Source organism: Ovis canadensis, chromosome Y (genome assembly GCF_042477335.2).
Source record: "Ovis canadensis isolate MfBH-ARS-UI-01 breed Bighorn chromosome Y, ARS-UI_OviCan_v2, whole genome shotgun sequence".
NCBI lineage: Eukaryota > Metazoa > Chordata > Mammalia > Artiodactyla > Bovidae > Ovis > Ovis canadensis.
The window spans coordinates 7,245,286-7,268,235 of record NC_091271.1 but is presented as its reverse complement, the minus strand read 5'-3'; the positions used below and the strand labels follow the sequence as shown (position 1 = coordinate 7,268,235).

Here is a 22,950-nt window from a genome sequence, read left to right as displayed (position 1 = left end):
TCAGTGGTTGGTAGACAGCAGTTAAAATCATTAGGAAAAAGCTGTTTTACTATTGAAGAACTCCACAGTCTTTTAAAAGCATCTGACAAGACTGTAGCAGAGTCAAGAAAGCATATCGTAGACCTAAATTAATGCCCTGTTGCCACTTACTAATCATATGAACTTGAGTAAATCATTTCACTTCTCCAGAGGCTGGATCCCACTTAACCCATCTACCATCTGCAAAATGACCAGCAGTGCCAGTCTCATGACAGATGTTCAACATAAATGGCAGTTTGGGGGTCTCAGACTACATGGAATGTCAGGTCAATTCTAGCTCCAAAACACCACAATTTTATAAAGACAAAACACCAAGGAATTGGTAACAATGTTAGATTTCATACTCCTTTGTCACCTTATATTAAATACATGATGTAGTTTCAAAGATAAAAAAGAAACAGACCCAGCTATCCAGAGAGCACTTAGCAATTTTCTGAGGAAAGTTCAGAAAAGCAAAAGGTGTTACCTTTTCTTTTGCCAAACCACTTTCGGGAAGGAAGACAGAAAGCGAATACTCATAGCCACATCTCTGTAAGTGACCGGCTACTAGAAAGTTGGAGGCTTCTATGAAGAGGCAGCTCTCTTCCACTGAAGTGGATGGGGACTGCACCTTGCCATTCAGTACAGGGTGCATCAGTTCATGAGTCAGCTGGTTTCTGACTTGCGTCTAGAACAAATACAAAAATGAAACAAGAGGGAAAACAATTTTAGCACGATTTTTTCCACTGGAGGTTCATAGATTTGTCACATAAATTAGAATCTTTCCTTTTATTTCCAGATCCATGGCCAAAATTTAGGAATCTTTTCCTGTACTCTGTCTTACACTGTGAGACAAACAGCCCAGTGGGTTCTGGAAAGAGTAGTTTCAACTGGTGATGAGCCACAACGTGGTGAAACTCACTTCACTTTTCAGTTCGGGAACTTTTCATTGTAGTTTCAAACACAGGAGAAAACTTGGCTACTCCCTCACCTCTCTGTGGATTATTGGAAGATATGAAATTAATATGTTTAAATATTAAATATTAATATGATTAAATATGTTAAAGTATGTTGATAAAAGTAAAATTAGTTTCCCAAAAGAAATAATACATGCAAGAGAGAAATCAGTAAAACCAAAAATACTTATTAAGATTCATTTTCACATGGACTATTTATAATTCAAGGCACTGTGAAACATAATTTCCCTCTATTTTACAATAAGAAAATTTTAGGCTAAAGGTGGTTAATCTTCTCAAGGTTATAATATGAGTATCATTATTTATCTGCATTTTAAGAAAAATCCCCTAAGTTATTCAAACTAGTGGGTTTTGCTTTAATTATTTTGCACATAATGTGAAAACATACAACTGGGCCGAGCTTAAGAGTACACACACTGCCTAGATTCATGGGGTTTAACAGTAAACAACACCTAAGAAATTGTTATTAATAGAATAAAGAGAATAAGCCAATGGAGTTCTTGTTACATCTCTTTCTTCTCTTCTTTAGTTAAAGAGTAGAAAGTATATGGTGAGTGTAAAACAAAATCTATTATATGTACATTTAAAATCCCATAGTAAACAACATTTTTACACAAAACAGAATATACACATTTTGCCTCATCTAATACTACGTTACAGCCTTTACCATCAATAAAATTTAATGGTCTAATTCAATTTGTAACATGGCAAGAAGAAATACATTTAGATCCAGCTTAATTAAAAGGATTTAAGGTGTCTTGCAAACAAGTACTGAAATGGTAAGAATTAAATGAAGGACATACACAGGGTAAAGGAAAAGAAGAGGTGCAAACAGTGGAATGACATTACAGATGAATTTCCATCTAGACAAACACAAAAGCACACCATATAGTACTTGGTAGAAGGAATCCAAAAAGTGGCTGGGAGGCTTTCCAGAAGGGAAATCTATGTGCAGAGGGAAATCTATTCAGAATTCACTGTGAAATGTCCCCAGAGCAGAAATAATGACAGGGTACTCACTAAAGATTTTGCCTATTAAAAACTTCTCCCCCCAAACCACTGGGGAATTCGGGGTTTTTGAGCATGTGTCACCTTTTCTTCTAACATGACCCTGCAATCAATCTTTCTCTGCTTTAAGAAAAACAAAAAACAAAAAAACCCAAAAACCAACCACAACTATTCCCAACTATTGTGGGAAAGAGGGGAAGTGGGAGAAACAAGAGTTACAGACCCTAAGCACATCTCTCATGAGTTGACAGAGTACACAACCAAGATTACTCTACCCAGAAAGGATCTCATTCAGATTCAAGAGACAAATCAGAAGCTTTTCAGATGAGCAAAAGCTGAGAGAATTCCGAACCACCAAACCAGCTTTACAGCAAATGTTAAAGGAACTTCTCCAGGCAGAAAGCACAGGAGAAGAAAAAGACACACAAAAACAAACCCAAAACAATTAAGAAAATGGTAATAAGATTACACATATGAATAATTACTTTGAATGGAAATGAACTAAATGCTCCAATCAAAAGACATAGACAGGGCAAATGGATACAAAAAAAAGAGCTGACTCATTTGAAAAGACTCTGATGCTGGGAAAGACTGAGGGCAGGAGGAGAAGGGGACAACAGAGGATAAGATGGTTAGATGGTATCACTGACTCACTGGACATGATTTTGGGTAAATTCTGGGAGTTGGTGATAGACAGGGAGGCCTGGTATGCTGCAGTTCATGAGGTCACAAAGAGTCAGACACGACTGAAGAACTGAACTGAAATGAAATGAACTGAGAAACAAATAACAACAGAAACACAATGACCCAAAACTTACAGCACACAACAAAAAGCAGTTAAAAGAGGGAAGCTTATAGCAATTCAAATTACTTCAAAAAAGAAAAATCTCAATGATCTAAACTTACAACTAAAGCAACTAGAGAAAGAACAAAAAAATTCTAATGCTAGTAGAATAAATCATAAATTATCAGAGCAGAAATCCCTGAAGTAGCACCAAAATGACAATAGCAAAGATCAATTAAATAATAGCTAGTTTCTTGAGAAGACAAATAAAATTGATAAACCTTTACCCAGACTCATTGAGAGAAAAAGAAACAGGATTCAAATCAAAATTAGAAATGAAAAGAAGTTACAACTGACTCTACAGAAATACAAAGGATGAGAATATTACAAGCAATGACAACCTGGAAAAAAAAGACCAACTCTTAGAGAAGCACAAACTTCTAAGACTGAACCAGGAAGAAATAAATAGATCAATGACAAGTAATAAAACTGAAACTGTAAAATCTTCCAACAAACAAAAGTCTAGGATCAGATAGCTTCACATACGAATACTATCAAACATTTAGAGAAGAGTTAACACGTATCCTCAAACTCGTTCACAAAGTTTCAGAGGGAGGAACAGTCCCAAACTCATTCTACAAGGCCACTATCACTCTGATACTATAACCAAAGACATCACAAGAAAATTACAGAGCACTATAATGGATGAACACAGATTCAACAATTCTCAACAAAACACTAGGAAAAGAATCCAGCAACACATTAAAACAATCATACACAATGATCAAGTGGGATTTATCCCAGGGAGGCAAGAATTCTTCAACACACACAAATCACTGTGCTACACAATATTAACAAGCTGAGAAATAAAAAAGCATATGCTCATGTCCATAGATGCTGGAAAAGTTTGACAAATTTCAATACCGATTTATAATAAGAAAAATACTCTCCAGAAAGTGGGCATAAAGGGATCCTACGTCAACATAATAAAAGCCATATACAACAAATCCACAGTAAACATCATTCTCAGTGATGAAAATATGAAAGCATTTCCTCTAAGATAAGGAACAAGAAAGGGTGTGCACTCTTACCACTCTTATGCAACATAGTTTTGGAAGTCCTTGCCAAGGCAAATAGAGAAGAAGAAATACAAGGAATCCAAATTTTAAAAGAAGTTAAACTCTCACTGTTTGTAAATGTACTATACCTGAAAAATCTTAAAGATGCCACCATAAAACTTATTGATTATGAGAACTAATCAATGAATTTGGTAAAGTCATAAACACAAAATTAATGTACAGAAATCTCTTGCATCTCTATACATTTACAATGAAAGATCAAAAAGAGAAATTAAGGAAACAATCCCATTTACCAATGCAACAAAAAGAATAAAACACTTTGAAATAAATCTTTCTAAGGAGGCAAAAGGCCTGTACTCAGAAAACAGTGATGAAAGAAATCAAAGATGGCATAAGATCAGTTGGAAGAATCAATATTGTGAAAATGACTATAATACCCAAATAACTAGAGCAATCTTGAGAAAGAAAAAAAGAGTTGGAGGAATCAGGCCCCCCAGCTTCAGATAACACCACAAAACTACAGTAATTGAGACAGTACAAAACTGGCAGAAATACAGAATACAGATCAATGGCACAGGATAAAAAGTCCAGAGATAAACCCACACACCTATCACCACATAATCTGTAAAAAAAGAGACAAGAAAACACAGAAGAGAAAAGACAGTTTCTTCAAAAAGTGGTGCTGGGAAAACTGGACAGTTACATGTTTTTATACACAGAATTATAACATTCTATAACATGGTACAGAAAAATAAACTCAAAATGGGTCAAAGACATAGATGTTAATTAACACTATGTTAGTAAAACTCTTAGAGGAAAACGTAAGCAGAACACTCTTTGACATAAATCACAGCAAGATCTTTTTTGACCCACCACCTACAGTAATAGTTTTAAATTAACAAATGGGGCCTAATTAAGTGTAAAAACTTTTGCAAAGCAAAGGAAACCATAAACAAGATGAAAAGATAAATCTGGGAATGAGAGAAAATATTTGCAAATGGATGGGTTGTGCAGCTCAATATCAAAACAACAAACAACCCAAACAAAAAATGGATGAAGATCTACATAAACATTTCTCCAAAGAAGACACACAGACAGTTAAGAGGCACATGAAAAGATACTCAATATGACTAATTATTAGAGAAATGCAAATCATAACTTCAGTGAGGAATAAGCTAACACCAGTCAGAATGACCATCTATGTATCAGCTTCTTCTGTTTTAGTGGCCGTGAAACAGACCTGGATTACTATGATGTTGAATGGTTTGCCCAGGAAATGAACAGAGATCATTTTGTTGTTTCTGAGATTGCACCCAAGTACTGCATTTCTTATACTTTTGTTGACTATGAGGGTTACTCCACTTCTTCTAAGGGATTCTTGTCCTCATTAGAAACAGATCCTGATGCTGGGAAAGAAAAGGCAGGAGGAGAGGGGGACATAGAGAATGATGGTTGGATGGCATCACCAACCTGATGGACATGAGTTTGAGTAAACTTCGGGACTTGGTGATGGACAGGGAAGCCTGGTGTGCTCCAGCTCATGCGGTTGCAAAGAGCTGGGCACAACCGAATGACTGAATTGAACTCAATGATGATGATATCAGTTTGCATCAGCCCTGGGATTATAAGTGTGAATCCCAAACTGCAGTCTTTGAAGTCTCACCCATGGAGCAGACTCACTGCCTGGGACCTCTTCCCAAATGGGACTCCAGAAGTGCTATGACACAGGACTTCCAAGCGCTGTTTAAGTCTGGATGTTGGTCAAAACCCAATTTGATGATGTATTCCCTGATCTTTCTATTTTGATTTTCTTTTAATGTTAGTATATTAAATGAAAGCTAGATAACTTTCTAATAAATATTTGTATTATTTACTTGTATATAACAAGTGTCTTATTTTGTTAACAAATCCTTTGAACCTTCGATGAAAGTGAAAACTTTCAGCAAAAGATATGTTCTTAAAAACAAAAAACACACACAGGAAAATGATCACTATTAAATAAGATATACAAATATTAAAGATATACAAATAGACACAACATCATGCCAATTAGTGCTTGTGTTAGAGATGACTTCTCTCCTGTATGCTTTTCAAACGAGCCTGAATTATTTCTAAGATACAAAAACAACAGAGGAGGCAGAACAAAAGATTTTTCCTTGAGGTTTACACTTAAAGAGGGAACTCAAGGAAAAATCTTTTGTTCTGCCTCCTGCACTGTTTTTGTATCTTAGAAATACTTCAGGTAGAAAACACATTTGAACTACTCCTACTCCCTGCTGTTAATCTATACATGAAATTTATTAAGAAATATTTGCTGTGCAAGGATTCATACCTTTCAATATCTTTTAAAGAAATTTCTCATTACTCAAACTTTTCTACAGTAATTAGTCCCTTAATGTTTTCTACATGCTGTCAATATCCTCCATTCAAATGTAACTATTACAAAACCATTTGACTCAGGAACCACTATGACTGATTTTTAAAACAAACCTAACCTTACTAAAGGAGAAGGCAGTGGCACCCCGACTCTAGTACTCTAGCCTGGAAAATCCATGGGAGGAGGAGCCAGGTGGGCTGCAGTCCATTGGGCCACTAAGAGTCGGACACGACTGAGCGACTTCACTTTCACTTTCACTTTCATGCATTGGAGAAGGAAATGGCAACCCGCTCCAGTGTTCTTGCCTGGAGAATCCCAGGGACAGGGAACCCTGGTGGGCTGCCGTCTATGGGGTCGCACAGAATCATACACGACTGAAGCGACTTAGCAGCAGCAGCAGCAACCTTACTAAAATGTATTTACTGTTTCACGATTAAAGAGTGAACAGAGCAATAAAAGTCACCAACACAACCTGTGTATCATGCTATTTTTAAACCCCAAGACAAGGATGTATTTACATGTGTACTACCTGTTACAGGTTACACGTGTAAAACTTACATAACAGGACTGTAACTGATACCTTGAGTGTGTCCAGTACACCTCTATCTGTAAACGTCTGGTACAGCTTTTTGCGAAGTTCATCTTGACTCAACACATCAGATTTAAGGGGCATGATGGACTAGAAAAGAAATGGTTATGGGTTACCCAGAGGGCAGAGGAGATGTTAACTTCTGCAAATAGACCATTGGTCTCCAAGGAAGCCTTCAGAAGTCCAAGAGGAAAAAGTGCTTTAACGGAAACAAGTTGGAGAAGGAAATGGCAACCCACTCCAGTATTCTTGCCTGGAGAATTCCATGGAGAGCGGGGCATGGCTACAGTTCACAGGGTGATAAAAGTCGGACACGACTAAGGAACTAACACACATAACAGAAACAAAGGCTTCACTTCCACCGAGGAAGCTGCCGCTGTATCTACCTGAACTGTCAGGAGTCGGCTTCCTCCGGTTCCCTCCCCACCGTGCCCTGAGGTACCCCGTTTGCGTCCGAATGTGGCTCTGGCTTACGGCACCTGCCTTCAGATCCCTGGCTCTGTCCCAGAGGATGGGGAGGAACAAGGTAAAGCCTCTGCCTTGCACTCCCAACTAGGAACTCAGACAGAAACGCGAACTTCTTGGCGGTTCTGGCCGGTGGGCTACCTATGGCCCACGCGCCCCTCTAGCGGATAGAAACCGGAAGACAGAAGAATAGACAAAGTGCAGCAGCGGCCGGGGTTCGCGCTGCTTAGAACTGATTCCATCCTCCCCGGAAGTCCCGCGAGCATAGCCACCATAGTCTGGGGCTCTAATGCGCAGGCGCCAAGTTACCTAGCTGTGCTGCCGGAAGTTCCGCCCACTGGCGAAGGCGGTATCACGGAGTCTGGCGTGCTGTGCTTCCAGAGTCCACAGGGAAGCCGAGGAGTATGGGTTAATACCTGGGTAACTGACAGGTCATTTTAGTTGCCAGTGTCTCTAGGGGGATTGGAGAAGGCAATGGCAACCCGCTCCAGAACTCTTGCCTGGCAAATCCCATGGACGGAGGAGCCTGGTAGGCTGCAGTCCCTGGGGTCGCTGGGAGTCGGACACGACTGAGCGACTTCACTTTTCACTTTCATGCATTGGAGAAGGAAATGGCAACCCACTCCAGTGTTCTTGCCTGAAGAATGCCAGGGACCGGGGAGCCTGGTGGGCTGCCGTCTATGGGGTCGCACAGAGTCGGACAAGACTGAAACGACTTAGCACCAGCAGCTAGGGGGATGGAGCTAGTAGGCGATTGGTGCTCTGGGACTCAGGGGAAGTGCTTTGTACCGCTTGTCAGCCTTTTCTTCCACTTCTGTCCCACCCATCCATTCCTCGTGGACATTCAGTCTGCAAACGTGCGACTGCTTAGGTGCTTTGCTTCTTATAATACCTTTCACTGGGTCACGCAGCCCAGGTTTTTAATTTGTTTTTAATTGAAGAATAATTGCTTTATAGAATTTTGTTGTTTTCTGTAAAACGTCAACATGAATCACCCATAGATATGTATGTTCTTCCATCTGGAACCTCCCTCCCATCCCCTTCACCGTTCTACCCCTCTAGATTGATACAGAGCCCCTGTTTGAGTTCCCTGAGGTATACAGCACGTTTCTGTTGGATATTTTAAATATGGTAATGTAAGTTTCTGTGTTATCTTTTCCATCTCCTAGCCTATCCTCTATGTCACTCCACCCTCTCCTCCACTCTCCGGCCATCCATAGGTCTTCTCTATGTCTGTTCTTTATGTCTGAGCTTCTTTTCATGTGTTTGTTAGACATCTGTATGTCATCTTTGATGAAATGTCTGTTTAGGTCGTTTCCCCACTTTTTGATTGGGTTGTTTGTTTTCTGGTATTGAGCTGTATGACCTAAAAATAAATCCGTCAGTACCATATTATTAGATTCCACATATAGGCATTAGTATACAATATTTATCTTTCTCTTGCTGACTTATATAACTGTATAATAAGCTCTAGGTTCATGCACCTCTTCCTATTTGTGGCTGAGTAATATTCCTTCCTGGGTATGTACTGCAACTTTCTTATTCATGTGTTTGTTGATGGATATCTAATGCATGTGTTTGTTGATGGATATCTAGGTCTCTTCCATGATCTAGCTATTGTAAATAGTGGTGCAATGAACAATGGGATACATGTGTCTCTTTCAATTTTGGCTTCCTAGGGCCTATGCCTAGGAGTGGGATTGCTGGGTCATATGGAGGTTTTATTTCTAGATTTTAAAGGAATCTCCATACTATCTTCCATAGTGGCTGTATCAATTTACATTCCCACCAACAGTGCAAGAGAGTTCCCTTTTCTCCACACCCTCTCTAGCATTTGTTGTTTGTAGACTTTTTGATGAGGGCCATTCTGGCCCATGTGAGGTGATATCTGATTGTAGATTTGATTTGCATTTCTCTAATAATGAGCAGTGTTGGGCATCTTTTCATGTATTTGTTAGCCATCTGTATGTCATCTTTGGTGAAATGTCTGTTTGGATCTTTTCCCCACTTTTTGATTTGGTTGTTTGTTTTTCTGGAATTGAGTTATATGATCTGCTTGTATATTTTGGAAATTGATGTCTTTTGGGGGGAGGGCCTATTATTTTCTCCCATGCTGAGAGTTGTCTTTTCACTGTCTTTATAGTACCCACTTCATTATTCTTGCTGGAGAATCCCCATGGAAAGAGGAGTCTGGTGGCTACAGTCCATGGAGTCACAACAGTTGGACACAACTAAGCAACTAAGTGTAAGAAACGCCTCGGGAAGAAGGAACCACCCCGATGGACCGTTGTTCAGGGCCTTTTATTGGGCGGTCACTCTTGGGCAGAACTCCCGGAGGCTTGGAGGCGGGTAAGCAAGGGGGTGGGGGGTGTCTGCGAAGCAAAGGGAGTCTGTGGGGTAAAGGGAGTCTGCGGAGTCTGCGAGGTGTGAGGGGTGGGGAAGGGGTTTTATAGCCCCGGCTGGGCTCCCATATAAGGAAGAAAACAAGGGCTCAGCAGTGATTGGTGTCCAGGGGCTCCGTGTCAGCTCCTGATTGGTCGGCTTTGTTGCCGGCCCATCTCCGGGGCTTGTCTGCAGCGCCCTCTGCCAGGACATGTCCCGACATGCCTGACCATGCCCTGACCTTTCATCCTGACCTTGCCCTGACCTCTCATCCTGACCTCGCCCTGACCTTTCATCCCGGCCTTTTTGATATAGGACAAGGGGCGCCGACTCTCTCTGGCTACTTCCTGCTGAACGGGGGCGACGAGGGTTAGGGTACGGCTGGGATGGGGTAGGGTACGGCCGGAATGACAGGGGGCATCTGCCGTTAATCTTGCCACGGAGTGCTTGTCGGAAGCCCTTGGTACTGTTGTCGCATCACCATCAGCTGGACCGTGTTGAGCCGTTGTTTGATGAAGGCCAAAAGCCTACCTAGGATACAGGGCCCAAAAGTCAGGAGCAGTAGGAGAATGATGATCAGTCCCACTAGGGAAGTTAGCAAAGTTGTCAGCCAAGGGGAGCTCTGGAAGCTCTGGAACCAGGATTCGAACCAGCCCTGCTGGGCCTCTCTCTCTCTCGCCTTTTGCCTTCCTTCCTGGCAGTTTCTGCCTTCGTCTCTCTCTCTTTTCCTTCGATTCTGTCTCTCTTTTCTGCTTCTCTGCCTTGCTTTCTCCTTTCTCTCCTGTCTCACTCTCTAACTCCTTTCTGTCTCTCTTTCCTCTTTCTCTTTCTCTCTCTTCTACTTTCTGTTGCTTTCTCTCCTTTTCGCTCTTCAGCTCTTCTCTTTCCTTTCTCTGACTTTCTTTTGCTTTCTCTGACTTTCTTTTGCTTTCTCTGACTTTCTTTTGCTTTCCCTGACTTTCTCCTCTTTCCTTCTCTGGTTCCATTTCCCTTGGTTCTTTCCTTCCCTCGTCTTCCTTCCTTTTTCTGAGTCTCCTCCTCTCTGTCTTATTCCCTCTGTCCTCTCTCTCTGTTGCTCTCCCTAATGTCTTTATCCCTCTCCTCTTAATAAAAGATTTGGATGGTGGTTTCTCAGTCACTCAGGAATCGGCAACAGAGAGGTTCGGGTAATGGTCAGTTTGGTCGGCCCCGTGAGGGTGGAGCGGTAGGAGTGACCGGGAGGAGGGGTCGGGGCCAGGGCCACCCCTGTCTCTGGGAGACCCAGGGGGGCTCATTTGAGTCGGGTCAGGTGGTACCAGGGCTCGTGTCCCAGGAGTTTGGCTGCTGTAGGAGTGGTGAGGATTACAGTATGGGGTCCCGTCCAGCAAGGCTGTAGTGGGTGGGGACTCAGGGTTTTTAGCAGTACCTGATCTCCTGGGGCTAGAGGCCGGGTGGGCCCCTCATCGTCTGTCGGTTGTGGCAGGACCCGATCTGCGTGTTCCCTCAGCAAAGATCGTAGGAGGGAGAAGAGGGGGAGGTACCCCGCGAGTGGGGGAGCCTCTCCCTCGGGGAGGTGAGTCAGGAGATAGGGCCTGCTGTAGAGCAGTTCAAAAGGGGTCAAACCTGTTTTGGAGTGTGGTGTGGTGCGAATGCGAGTAAGCGCCAGAGGAAGGAGGTCAACCCAAGATAGCCGCAGTTCTGAGGCTAGCTTGGTCAGATGTGTCTTGATGATGCCGTTCACCTGCTCTACCTTGCCTGACGATTGGGGCCGATAGGGGATGTGGAGATGCCAGCCGATACCTAGGGCCGTAGCTACCTGCTGAGAGATCTGTGAGATGAATGCAGGCCCATTGTCAGAGTTTGGCAACCCAAATCTGGGAATGAGATGGGCCGTCAAGACCTCCGCCACTGCCGCTGCCGTCTCCCGGGCTGTGGGGAAGGCCTTGACCCATCCTGAAAAGGTGTCCACCAAGACCAGCAGACAGCAGCAGGTTCGATGTCTGGGCATGTGGGTGAAGTCTATCTGCCAATCCTGCCCGGGCATATGTCCCCTCAACTGGTGAGTCTCCTGTGGGGGTCAGAGTCCTCCCTGAGGAGAGGTGGAGGCACATGTTAGGCAGGATCGGCATATATGGTCTGTCTGAGATGTGGGGGAGAAAAGACAGGGCTGAGAAAGGAAAAGAGAGCTCTTGGTCCGATGTGGAGGGTATTATAGATTTGGGATATTATGGCTTTAGCCTGGCGCTCAGGAAGCACCGGTTTATTATGGAGTAGTATCCATCCCAATGGGTACCTCTGAGCCCCTTCTTGCGCCAGCAAGGCTCCGGCTTCCTTGCTCGAATAATCTGGGTTGAGGGTGGATCTCAAAGTCAGCAGGGGGTCGGGGGCTTGTTGTAAGGTAATTTGTCGAGCCACTTGATCTGCCATGTTGTTACCCAGAGCGACAATGTCATGAGTATTTTGGTGTCCCTTGCAGTGTATGATAGTGACCTCTTTGGGCAGGGATAAGGCATCCAACAGTCGAGTAATGTGGGGGCATTACAGATGAGGGATCCTTTAGTGGTCAGGAAGCCCCGTTCTTTCCAGATTGCCGCGTAAGAATGGGCAACCAAGAAGGCATATTTGGAGTCTGTGTAAATATTGGCCCTTTTTCCTTCTGCTAGGTGTAAGGCTCTAGTTAGGGCTGTTAGTTCAGCCTTCTGAGAAGTCGTCCCAGGCAGCAAGGGCTGAGCCTCCAGGACTTCCCGGGTGGTTACCACAGCATAGGCCGCTCTTCGGTTTCCATTGGGGTCTCGCTTTGAGCTCCCATCAACGAACAAAGTTAGCTCTGGATTTGGTAGAGGTTTGGAAAACAGGTTGTGGGGTGGTTGCATAAGGGACTCAAGGACCTCTGAGCATGAGTGGGTTGGGGGTCCTGAGGAGAGAGGGAGTGAGGGTAGCGAGGAAAGTGGGTTTAATTGTGGGGAGCGGCCCACGGAAACCTGAGGATTGTCCAGGAATACCAGGTGAAATTGTTGGAGTCTGGACTCGCTGAGTTCAGAAAGAAATCTAGAGGCTAAAAGGTCACCAAGACGGTGAGGCGAGAAGATGGTCAGGGGTTGGCCATGAATCAGCTTTTTTGCATCGGCATACAACGTTGTCGCTGCCACTAGTGCCCGCAGGCAGGGGAACCATCCCCTGGCTGTGGGGTCAAGTTGTTTGGATATGTAAGCGATAGGCAGCAATTCGGGGCCAGTCAGTTGCACCAAGGCTCCAAAGGCTATCCCTCCCTTTCCATCAGAGTATAGATGGTGCAGATGGTTGGGATTTGGGAGAAAGAGAGGGGGTGCAGCCAATAGAGTTGAGCGTAAAGCGTGGAAGGCCTGAGTCACTTCGGTGAGGGAAGACAGCGGCCTTGTAGGAGTCTCTTTGGCTGCCGCATATAGAGGTTTGGCCAGGGTAGCATAATTTGGGACCCAGTGTCGGAAGAATCCCGTCAGTCCTAAGAAGGACAATATTTGGTCTCCGTCGGCCGGAGGGCAGATGGACCGGAGGAGGCTACACCGGTCAGCTGTCAGGGCTTTAGTGGTCGGAGTGATTTGGAGACCCAGATAGACGGCAGAAGTCTGAGTCAGTTGGGCTTTGGATTGTGAGGCTCTGTAACCCTGGGAACCAAGGAAATTGAGGAGAGTTGCAGTATGTTCTCGGGAGGTCTCTTCTGAGGGGCTGCAAAGGAGCAAGTCGTCTACGCATTGGAGGAGGGTGCTAGGGCGAAGCGAGCACCTAGCCAGATCCTGGGACAGAGCTTGCCCGAAGTAGTGGGGACTGTCTCTGAACCCCTGAGGGAGTACGGTCCATGTGAGTTGTGTGGTCAGCTGGGTGTCGGGGTCAGTCCAGGTGAATGCAAAGAGGAATTGGCAGTCGGGGTGGAGTGGGATGGTAAAAAAGGCATCCCTGAGGTCAATAACGGTGAAATGAGAAGTCTGAGGAGGTATGGAAGAAAGGAGGGTGTAGGGGTTAGGGACAAGTGGATGGGCAGGGATTACCACCGTGTTGATCAGGCGGAGATCCTGCACTAGCCGGTAGTCTCCTGAAGCCTTCCGAACAGGGAGGATGGGCGTGTTACAGGGGGAGGTCGTGGGGATCAGGAGACCCTGTCCCATGAGACGGTCGATGATGGGCTTTAGCCCTCTGAGGTTGTGAGTAGACAAAGGAAACTGGGACCGGGCTGGGAAACAGGTGGGTCCCTTAGCTGGATGAGGACTGGAGGGTGGTGTCGAGCCACCACCGGGACTCGGGTGTCCCAGACCTCAGGATTAACAGAAGGGGTTGGAGGGTCAGCAAGTAGCATTAGGAAGGCCCCTGATGTGGGAGCCGACCCTGGAGCTAGCTGAAGAGTGGCCTTCAGCTTAGCAAGTATATCTCTTCCCAAGAGAGGAGTAGGGCAGGAGGGGATGACCAGAAAGGAGTGGGTAAACAGACAGGAATCTAACTGACAGGATAGTGGCTGGGTTTGGAGCGGACACGAGGGTTGGCCGTCAATGCCCATAACCGAAACCTGGGAAGGACGTAAAGTGCTTCCGAAAGAGGGAAGGACCGAATAGGTAGGAAGTTGATGGACTTACCCGCTACCTGGAGCATTACCCTGGGCTCGGCTTGGGTTATTGGGGTCCCCGAGTCTGGGTGGCATCAGTCACCGTTGAAGTTCAGCAGCTCCAGAGCCGAAGGAGGACAGGAGGTCTCCCTGGGGCTCTCTGGTCCCCGACCCCTAGAGGTCGAGGCCTGAGAGGCCTGGGGACAGTCACTAGCCCAGTGTCCTCGTCGTTTGCACAACGGGCACGGCGTGGAAGGAGGTCGTGGATTGGGGCACATCCTGGCCCAGTGCCCTTCTTGACCGCACTTGAAGCAGGCCCCTGGAGGGGGTTTTGGGGCCCCGAGCCCGCCGCCGGCCGCAGGGCCACTACCAAGGCCTGGGTTTGCTGGTTTAGGAGGCTTGCCTGAAATTCGGCCTTTTGCTTGAGCCTTGCCTTTCAGCTGGCCTCAGCAGTTTCCTTGTGGGCATGGTAGACCTTAAAAGCCGTTTTCACCAGGTCTCGGATAGGGGTCTGAGGGCCGTCCTCAGCCTTGGCCAACTTTTTCCGGATATCAGGGGCAGACTGGGAGATAAAACGATTGGCCAAGGTGGCCGCCCCGATGGGGGACTCAGGTGACAGCCTGGTGTATTGGACGAGGGCCTCGGTCAGCCGATTAAGGAACATGGCTGGGTTTTCATCGGGCCCCTGGGTCACCTCATCTAGTTTGAGGAGGTTTACAACCTTATGGGAGGACGTTTCCATCCCATCGAGAATACACTCGATCATATAGCGTACTCGCAGCTGGCCGCTACCCCTCTCCTGGTAGTTCCAATCAGGGTCAGTGTCAGGAACTGCCTGAGCCCCTGAGGGGCGCTCTGGGGAGGGGTTGGCATAGTGCCTCTGGTCGGCCTGAGCCTTGGCTGCTGTCCAGATAGCCTGCCTTTCCTCGGGGGTGGTGGTAGACCCCAGGATGACATATAGGTCCTGCCATGTCAAGGTGTAGGCACGGGTCAGACCAGTAAACTGCTTAATTTACTGAGCGGGGTTGGAGGAGAAGGAACCCAGTTTGGCCTCAATCTGTGCTAAGTCTTGGAGGGAGAAGGGGACATGGACTTGGGCTAGACCCTCAGCTCCGGCTACTTGTCGGAGAGGGAGTAGCGGGGCTGGGGGAGGGGGAAGGGAGGCTCCCGGAGGGTTGCTGTGGAAGCGAGTGTGGGAGCTAACCAGGGAAGGGGAGGGAGTGACGGGGGGAAGAGGAGGATACAAGATAGGGTTAAGGGCAGGAGGATCCAGGACCGGTGGTGGAATCTCGGGGGCGGGAGCGGAGGTAGGAGAGTCCGGAGTGGAAGGGGAGGTAGCAGAAACCGGAGTGGAAGGGGTAAGGGCCGTGGGTGAGGTATAGGGAGGAGGGGCCACCAGATCTTCTGGGGGAACAGAGGAAGCAGAGGACTCAGAAACGGGAGGAGCTGGTTTGGCCCAGGAGGGTGGAATAGGGGGAGCCAGGATAAGCAGGATTTGGCGGGGAGTGCATGTGGTGCACAGGGTGGGGCGAGAGCGCAACGCCCAAAAGGCCTGAACGTAGGGGGCCTCAGACCATTTTCCCATTCTCTGGCAGTAGTTATCTAAATCACAGAGAATGTCAAAGTCAAATGTCCCTGTGGCTGGCCATTGTGAGCCAATATGGCGGACGTATCCCTTTAATCTTAGGGTCCGCAGGATAGCCAGCAGGCACTCTAAGGGGGTGGAATATTGGGGATCGGGTTTGGAGGCCGTCGATCCCATGGCGATCACCAAACGGAGACTAACCCTCACTGCCCGAACGTCTTCAGGTGCCAAGGGAAGCCGGGGGTCCGCCCAGCCGTTCGGAACGTCTTCCTCCCGTACTGGGGGACTGAGGAAGGCCAAAGCCGGAGGGTCCGTACAGCCGTTCGGGACATCTCCCTCCCGAGCTGGGGACCGAGGAAGGCCGAAGCCGGAGGCCGAAGCCAGAGGCCTACACAGCCGTTCGGGACGTCTCCCTCACGAGCTGGTGACCGGGAGGGCCCAGTAAGTGGCCACTGGTTACTGGGTCCTAGGAAGTGGTCGCCAGGGAGGGCGGGCCCCAAAGCCGGAGGGACTTACCCCGTATCCTGCCGTCCGGGGGGTTGGTCAGCCGCCTGGGTCCGGGGGCTACCGCGGCGGTGGAGCTCGAGGGGACCTCAACAGCGAGTGCCGGAAGCCCTCACCTCGAGCCCCACCTTGGGCGCCAGATGTAAGAAACGCCGCGGGAAGAAGGAACCACCCCTATGGGCCGTTGTTCAGGGCCTTTTATTGGGCGGTCGCTCTCGGGCAGAACTCCCAGGGGCAGGTAAGCAGGGGAGCGAGGAAGGGGGAGGTGGTCTGCAAAGCAAACAGAGTCTGCAGGGTAAAGGGAGTCTGCGAGGTGTCAGGGGTGGGGAAGGGGTTTTATAGCCTGGGCCAGGCTCCCATATAAGGAAGAAAACGTGGGCTCAGCGGTGATTGGTGTCCAAGGGCTCCATGTCGGCTCCTGATTGGTCGGCTTGGTTGCCGGCCCGTCTCCGGGGCTTGTCTGCAGCGCCCTCTGCCAGGACATGTCCCGACATGCCTGACCTTGCCCTGACCTTTCATCCTGACCTCGCCCTGAACCTTTCATCCTGACCTCACCCTGACCTCTCATCCTGACCTCGCTGTGACCTTTCACTAAGTACATAGTTTCCTTTGTTATCTTGCATCCTTTGTAAAAAATAAGGTACCCATAAATTCATGGGCTTATTTCTTAACTTTCCATCTTGTTTTATTGGTCTATCTTTTGGTTTTTGTGCAAGTACTATACTGTTGTCAAACAATACAAGAGAACTCTACAAATGGACATTACCAGATGGTCAATGCCAAAATCAGATTGATTATATTCTTTGCAGGAAAAGATGGAGAAACTGTATACAGTCAGCAAAAAAGGAGACTGGGAGGTGATTGTGGCTAGGATCATGAAATCCTTATTGCAAAATTCAAATTTAAATTCAAGTTCATTTCAGTTCAGTTGCTCAGTCATGTCTGAATTTTTTCAACCCCATGAACCACAGCATGCCTGGCCTCTCTGTTCATCACCAGCTCCTGGAGTCCACCCAAACCCATGTTCATCGAGTCGATGATGCCATCCAATCATCTCATTCTTTGTCATCCCCTTCTCCTGCCCTCAATCTTTCCCAGCATCAGGGTCCTTTTAAATGAGTCCGCTCTTCATATCAGGTGGCCAAAATACTGGAGTTTCAGCTTAAACATCAGTCCTACCAATTAACACCCAGGACTGATCTCCTTTATGATGGACTGGTTGGATCTCCTTGCAGTCCAAGGGACTCTTAAGAGTCTTCTCCAACACAACAGCTCAAAAGCATCAATTCTTCAGCACTCAGCTTTCTTTATAGGCCAGCTCTCACATCCATACATGACTATGGGAAAAACCATACCCTTGACTAGACAGACCTTTGTTGACAAAGTAATGCCTCTGCTTTTCAATATGCTGTCTAAGTTGGTTATAACTTTCTTTCCAAGGAGTAAGCGTCTTTTCATTTCATGGTTGCAATCACCATCTACAGTGATTTTGGAGCACCCCCCCCCCCCAAAATAAAGTTAGACACTGTTTTCCCATCTACTTTCCATTAAGTGATGGGACCAGATGCCATGATCTCAGTTTTCTGAATGTTGAGCTTTAAGCCAACTTTTCCACCCTCTTCCACTTTTATCAAGAAGCTCTTTAAATAGTTCTCCTTCACTTTCTGCCATAAGGGTGGTGTCATAAATTGAGGAAAGTAAGGGAAATCACCAGGCTATTCAGGTATGACCTAAATCAAATCCCTTATCATGGAATTGACAAATAGATTCAAGGGATTAGATCTGATAAGAGTACTTGAAGAATATGGGTGGAAGTTCATGGCATTGTACAGGAGGCACTAATGAAGACCACCCCAAAGAACAAGAAATGCAAGAAGGCAAAATGTTTGTTGCTTGAGGAGGTGTTACAAATAGCTGAGAAAAGAAGTGAAGCTTAAGCCAAAGAAGAAAAGGAAAGACATCCTTTTGAATGCAGATTTACAAAGAACAGCAAGGAGAGACAAGAAAGCCTTCCTCAGTGATCAGTGCAAAGAAACAGAGGAAAACAATAGAATGGGAAAGACTAGAGAGCTCTTCAAGAAAATTGGAGATACCAAAACAATATTTCATGCATTAATTGTGCTCAATAAACGACTGAAATGGTATGGACCTAACAGAAGCAGGAGTTTTTACGAAGAGGTGGCAATAATACATAGGATAACTATGCAAAAAAGATCTTCGTGACCACATAACCACGATGATGTGATCACTCACCTAGAGCCAGACATCCTGGAATGCAAAGTCAAGTGGGCCTTAGGAAGCATCACTATGAACAAAGCTAGTGGAGGCGATGGAATTCCAGCTGAGCTAGTTCAAGGCCTAAAAGATGATGTTGTTAAAGTGCTACACCCAGTTGCCAGCAAATTTGGAGAACTCAGCAGTGGCCACAGGACTGGGAAAGTCAGTATTCATTCCAATCCCAAAGAGAAGTGATGCCAAACAATGTTCAAACTACTGCATAGTTGCACTCATCTCACACTCTAGCAAAGTAATGCTCAAAATTCTCCAAATGGGGCTTCAACAGTACGTGAACAGGAAACTTCCATATGTTCAAGCTGGATTTAGAAAAGTCAGAGAACACAGAAACCAAATGGCCAGCATCCAGGGAGAACAACATAGCAGAGGAGTAGGAGTAGGTGGAGGTGGAGTACATCTGTCTCCGTGGGTACATCAGGAATACACCTTCAGACACAGACGTGGATGCAGAACCCCAGCTGAGGGTGGACAGAAGTACCTGACCAGTGGAAAAGGATATATAGAATGACGTAAAACTTGGTAGGATGAAGGAACTAGGGGGAGAAACAAGAGTGTTAGTGGGACTGGACTTGCCTTTGGTGGGCAGGGAAACTGAGGCAGGGGTTCGATCCCCACTGTGGGGCAGTTGTCTGAGTCAGAGGAGAAATATTTAAGGCTGAGAGTGAAACAGATGATTTGTGACAGCCTAAATGGAATGAGAATCAGACAGTCCTTTCCACAGCCATACATACCCCAGACAGAAACGCTGATCTCTGGGAAAGCCCAATAGCTGGAAGCTGGAGTTTACGGATTGTGGAGCAATCCCAGGGTGAGGGTTGTTGTTGACTACAGAGAGATGGATAGGATGTGAGGGAGGAGATCATGATGGGAAATACCATGGAGGAAAACCAGGCAGCCATAGAAGTAAGGCAGTACTGCTGAGTCATGCATAGGTGATGGAGCCATCACTACAGTCTCTTTCCCCACCAGCTGAACAATAGAGAGGCAGCTCATCAAACATCTGAAATACTGATCTACAGAGTAGGACCCCATCTAGAGTGCTCCTTTCAGTGACTTATGTGCCAAACTACAGAGTAGGACCCCAGCCAGTGTGCCCCTTCAAGTGCCTGATGCACCAGTCTACAGGGTAGGACTTCAGGCAGGGTGCCCCTTTAAGTGCCTGATGCACTGAACAACAGAGAAGAACCACAGGCAAGGGAGCCTTCTAAGTGCCTGAATGGGCAGAGCTATGGAGAAAGACTTGCCAAAGAACTATTCTGATCGCCAGCTACAAGAGGCTCAAAAAAAAAAAAAACAAAAAAAACCCAAACCTCTGATAGGGCTTTAACTTCTGCAGCAGAGGCAGTCCGTGTCCTTTCACATTTGGCACACTTTGAAAGAAATCAAAGATGACATAAACAGATGGAGAGATATTCCATGTTCCTGCATAGGAAGAATCAATATTGTGAAAATGACTGTACTACCAAATGCAATCTACAGATTTAATGCAATCCCTATCAAATTACCCATCAGTAATTTTCCACAGAACTACAATAAAAAGTTTCACAATTCATATGGAAACAGAAGACACCCCAAATAGTAAAAGCAGTGTTGAGAAAGAAGAATTGGAGCTAAAAGAATCAACCTTCATTGATTTCTTGTTGGACTTTGCAAACAAAGGTCCATCTAGTCAAGGCTATGGTTTTTCCACTGGTCATGTATGGATGTGAGAGTTGGACTGTGAAGAAGGCTGAGCACCAAAGAATTGATGCTTTTGAACTGCGGTGTTGGAGAAGACTCTTGAGAGTCCTTTGGACTGCAAGGAGATCCAACCAGTCCATTCTAGAGGAGATCAGCCCTCAGTGTTCTTTGGAAGGAATGATGCTGAAGCTGAAACTCCAGTACTTTGGCCACCTCATGTGAAGAGTTGACTCATTGGAAAAGACTCTGATGCTGGGAGGGATTGGGGGCAGGAGGAAAAGGGGATGACAGAGGATGAGATGGCTGGATGGCTTCACCAGCTCAATGGTCGTTAGTTTGAGTGAACTCTGGGAGATGGTGATGGACAGGGAGGCCTGGCATGCTGTGATTCATGGGGTCGCAGAGAGTTGGACAGGACTGAGTGACTGAACTGAACTGATGACCCAGCAATCCCACTCCTAGGCATATGCCCTAGGAAACCAAAAGTGAAAGAGACACATGTATCCCATTGTTCATTGCAGCACTATTTACAATAGCTAGAGCGTGGAAGCAACCTAGATGTCCATAGACAGATGAATGAATAAAGTTGTGGTACATATCATATACACAATGAAGTATTACTCAGTCATAAAAAGGAACACATTTGGGTGTATTCTAATAAGGTGGAAGAATGTAGAATGTATTACAGAGAGTGAAGTAAGTCAGAAAGAGAAAGATAAACATTGTGTTCTAACAAATATAGAATCTAGAAAAATAGTACTTAAGAATTTATTTACAGGGCAACAGTAGAGAAACAGACATAGAGAATAGACTTATGGACATGGGGAGAGGTGAGGAGAGGGTGAAATGTTTGGAAAGAGTAACACAGAAACTTGCATTACCATATGTAAAATAGATAGCCAACAGGAATTTGCTGTGTTGCTCAGGAAACTCAAACAAGGGCTCTTAATCAACCTAGGGGAGTGGGATGGGGAAGGACTTGGGAGGGAGTTTTAAAAGGGAGGGGGTATATGTATACGTATGGCTGATTTATGTTGAGGTTTGACAGAAAACAGCAAGATTCTGTAAAGCAATTATCCTTCAATAAAAAATCAAACATAAGCATCGTTTGGGTCATTGAAAAGCAAGAGATTTTCTGAAAAACGTCTATTTATGCTTTATTGACTATGACAAAGCCTTTGGCTGTATGGATCACAAATTGTGGAAAATTCTTAAAGAGATGAGAACACTAAACCACTTTACCTGCCTCCCAAGAAATCTGTATGCAGGTCAAGTAACAACAGTTAGAACTGGACCTGGAACAACAGACTGGTTCCAAATTGGGGAAGTAGTACATCAAGACTATATATTGTCACGTTGCTTATTTAACTTATAGGCAGAGTACGTCATGTGAAATGACAGGCTGTATTAAGCTCAAGCTGGAATCAAGATTCCCAGAGGAATATCAATAACCTCAGATGTGCAGATGTCACAACACTTATGACAGAAAATAAAGAGGATCTAAAGAGCCTCTTGATGAAAGCGAAAGAGGATAGTGAAAAAGCTGGCTTAACCCAACATTCAAAAACTGAAGATCATGGCATCCGGTCCCATCACTTCATGGCCAATAGTTGGGGAAACATTGGAAACATTGACAGACTTTATTTTCTTGCGCTCCAAAGTCACTGCAGATGGTAACTGCAGTCACGAAATTAAAAGACTTTCGCTCCTTGGAAGAAAATCCACAATTAACCTAGACAGCATATTAAAAAGCAGAGACATTACTTTGCTGACAAAGGTCCATATTGTCGGAGCTATGGTTTTTCCTGTAGGAATGTATGGATGTGAGTGTTGGGCTATAAAGAAAGCTGAGCACAAAAGAAATGATGCTTTTGACCTATGGTGCTTTAGAAGACTCTTGAGATTCCCTTAAACTGCGGGAAATCAAATCAATCAATCCTAAAGGAAATCAGTCCTGAATATTCATTGCAAGGACTGATGCTGAAGCTTAAGCTCCAGTACTCTGACCACTTGACAGGAAAAGCTGACACATTGGAGTAGACCCTGATTATGGGCCAGATTGAAGGCAAGAAGGGAAGGGGCCGACAGAGGGCAAGATGGTTGGTGATGTCACTGACTCAATGGACATGAGTTTGAGCAAGTTCCTGAAGTTGATGATGGACAGGGAAGCCTGGTGTGCTGCAGTCCTTAGAGTCTCAAAGAGTTGCACATGAGTGATCAGCTGAACTGAACTGAATTGTACTGTCTTGATGACTGTAGCATTGTAGTATAGTCTGAAGTCAGGAAGGTTGATTCCTCTAGCTCCATCCTTCTTTCTCAAGAATTCTTTGGCTCTTTGGGGTCTTTTCTGTTTACATATGAATTGCTATAGTTCTGTGAAAAATGCCATTGTTAATTTGATAGGGATCAGCATCTGTAGATTGCATTTTGTAGTATCGACATTTTCACAATATTTGTTCTTCCTATCCAGGAACATCGGATGTCTCTCTGCATGTTTATGCCATCTCTGATTTCTTTCATCAGTATCTTATAATTTCTGTATGCTGTTCTTTTGTGTTCTTAAGTAAGTTTGTTCCTAGATATTTTATTTATGTTGCAATGGTGAATGGGATTGATTCTTTAATTTCTCTTTCTGATTTTTCATTTTTAGTATAT

The 22,950-nt window shown here is 45.5% G+C and overlaps 2 protein-coding genes across 9 annotated transcripts in view; one reads left to right on the top strand and one right to left on the bottom strand.

The window, feature by feature from the left end:
* LOC138431420 (centriole and centriolar satellite protein OFD1) overlaps positions 1 to 7,585 on the bottom strand; it is an 84,589-nt gene extending 77,004 nt beyond the window's left edge. For 7 of the 8 annotated variants that reach the window (XR_011253691.2, XR_011446061.1, XM_069573558.2 and 4 more), the window contains exons 1-3: positions 7,219 to 7,585; positions 6,824 to 6,922; positions 506 to 706 (exon numbers count right to left, since the gene is read on the bottom strand). Coding sequence is in view for 6 of the 8 variants with exons in the window: in XM_069573558.2 (XP_069429659.1) it covers positions 506 to 706; positions 6,824 to 6,916 (294 nt within the window). In the remaining 2 variants the exon portion in view is untranslated. The remainder of the gene's footprint in view (positions 1 to 505; positions 707 to 6,823; positions 6,923 to 7,218) is intronic. The other variant, XM_069573559.1, reaches the window with a different exon arrangement.
* A 41-nt stretch (positions 7,586 to 7,626) lies between these two features.
* The window catches only part of LOC138431422 (uncharacterized), a 49,098-nt gene continuing 33,774 nt past the window's right edge, over positions 7,627 to 22,950 (top strand). The window contains exons 1-4 of the mRNA XM_069573562.1: positions 7,627 to 7,717; positions 8,360 to 8,428; positions 9,441 to 9,646; positions 16,041 to 16,558. Coding sequence (XP_069429663.1) covers positions 8,426 to 8,428; positions 9,441 to 9,646; positions 16,041 to 16,558 — 727 coding nt within the window. The 5' untranslated portion in view covers positions 7,627 to 7,717; positions 8,360 to 8,425. The remainder of the gene's footprint in view (positions 7,718 to 8,359; positions 8,429 to 9,440; positions 9,647 to 16,040; positions 16,559 to 22,950) is intronic.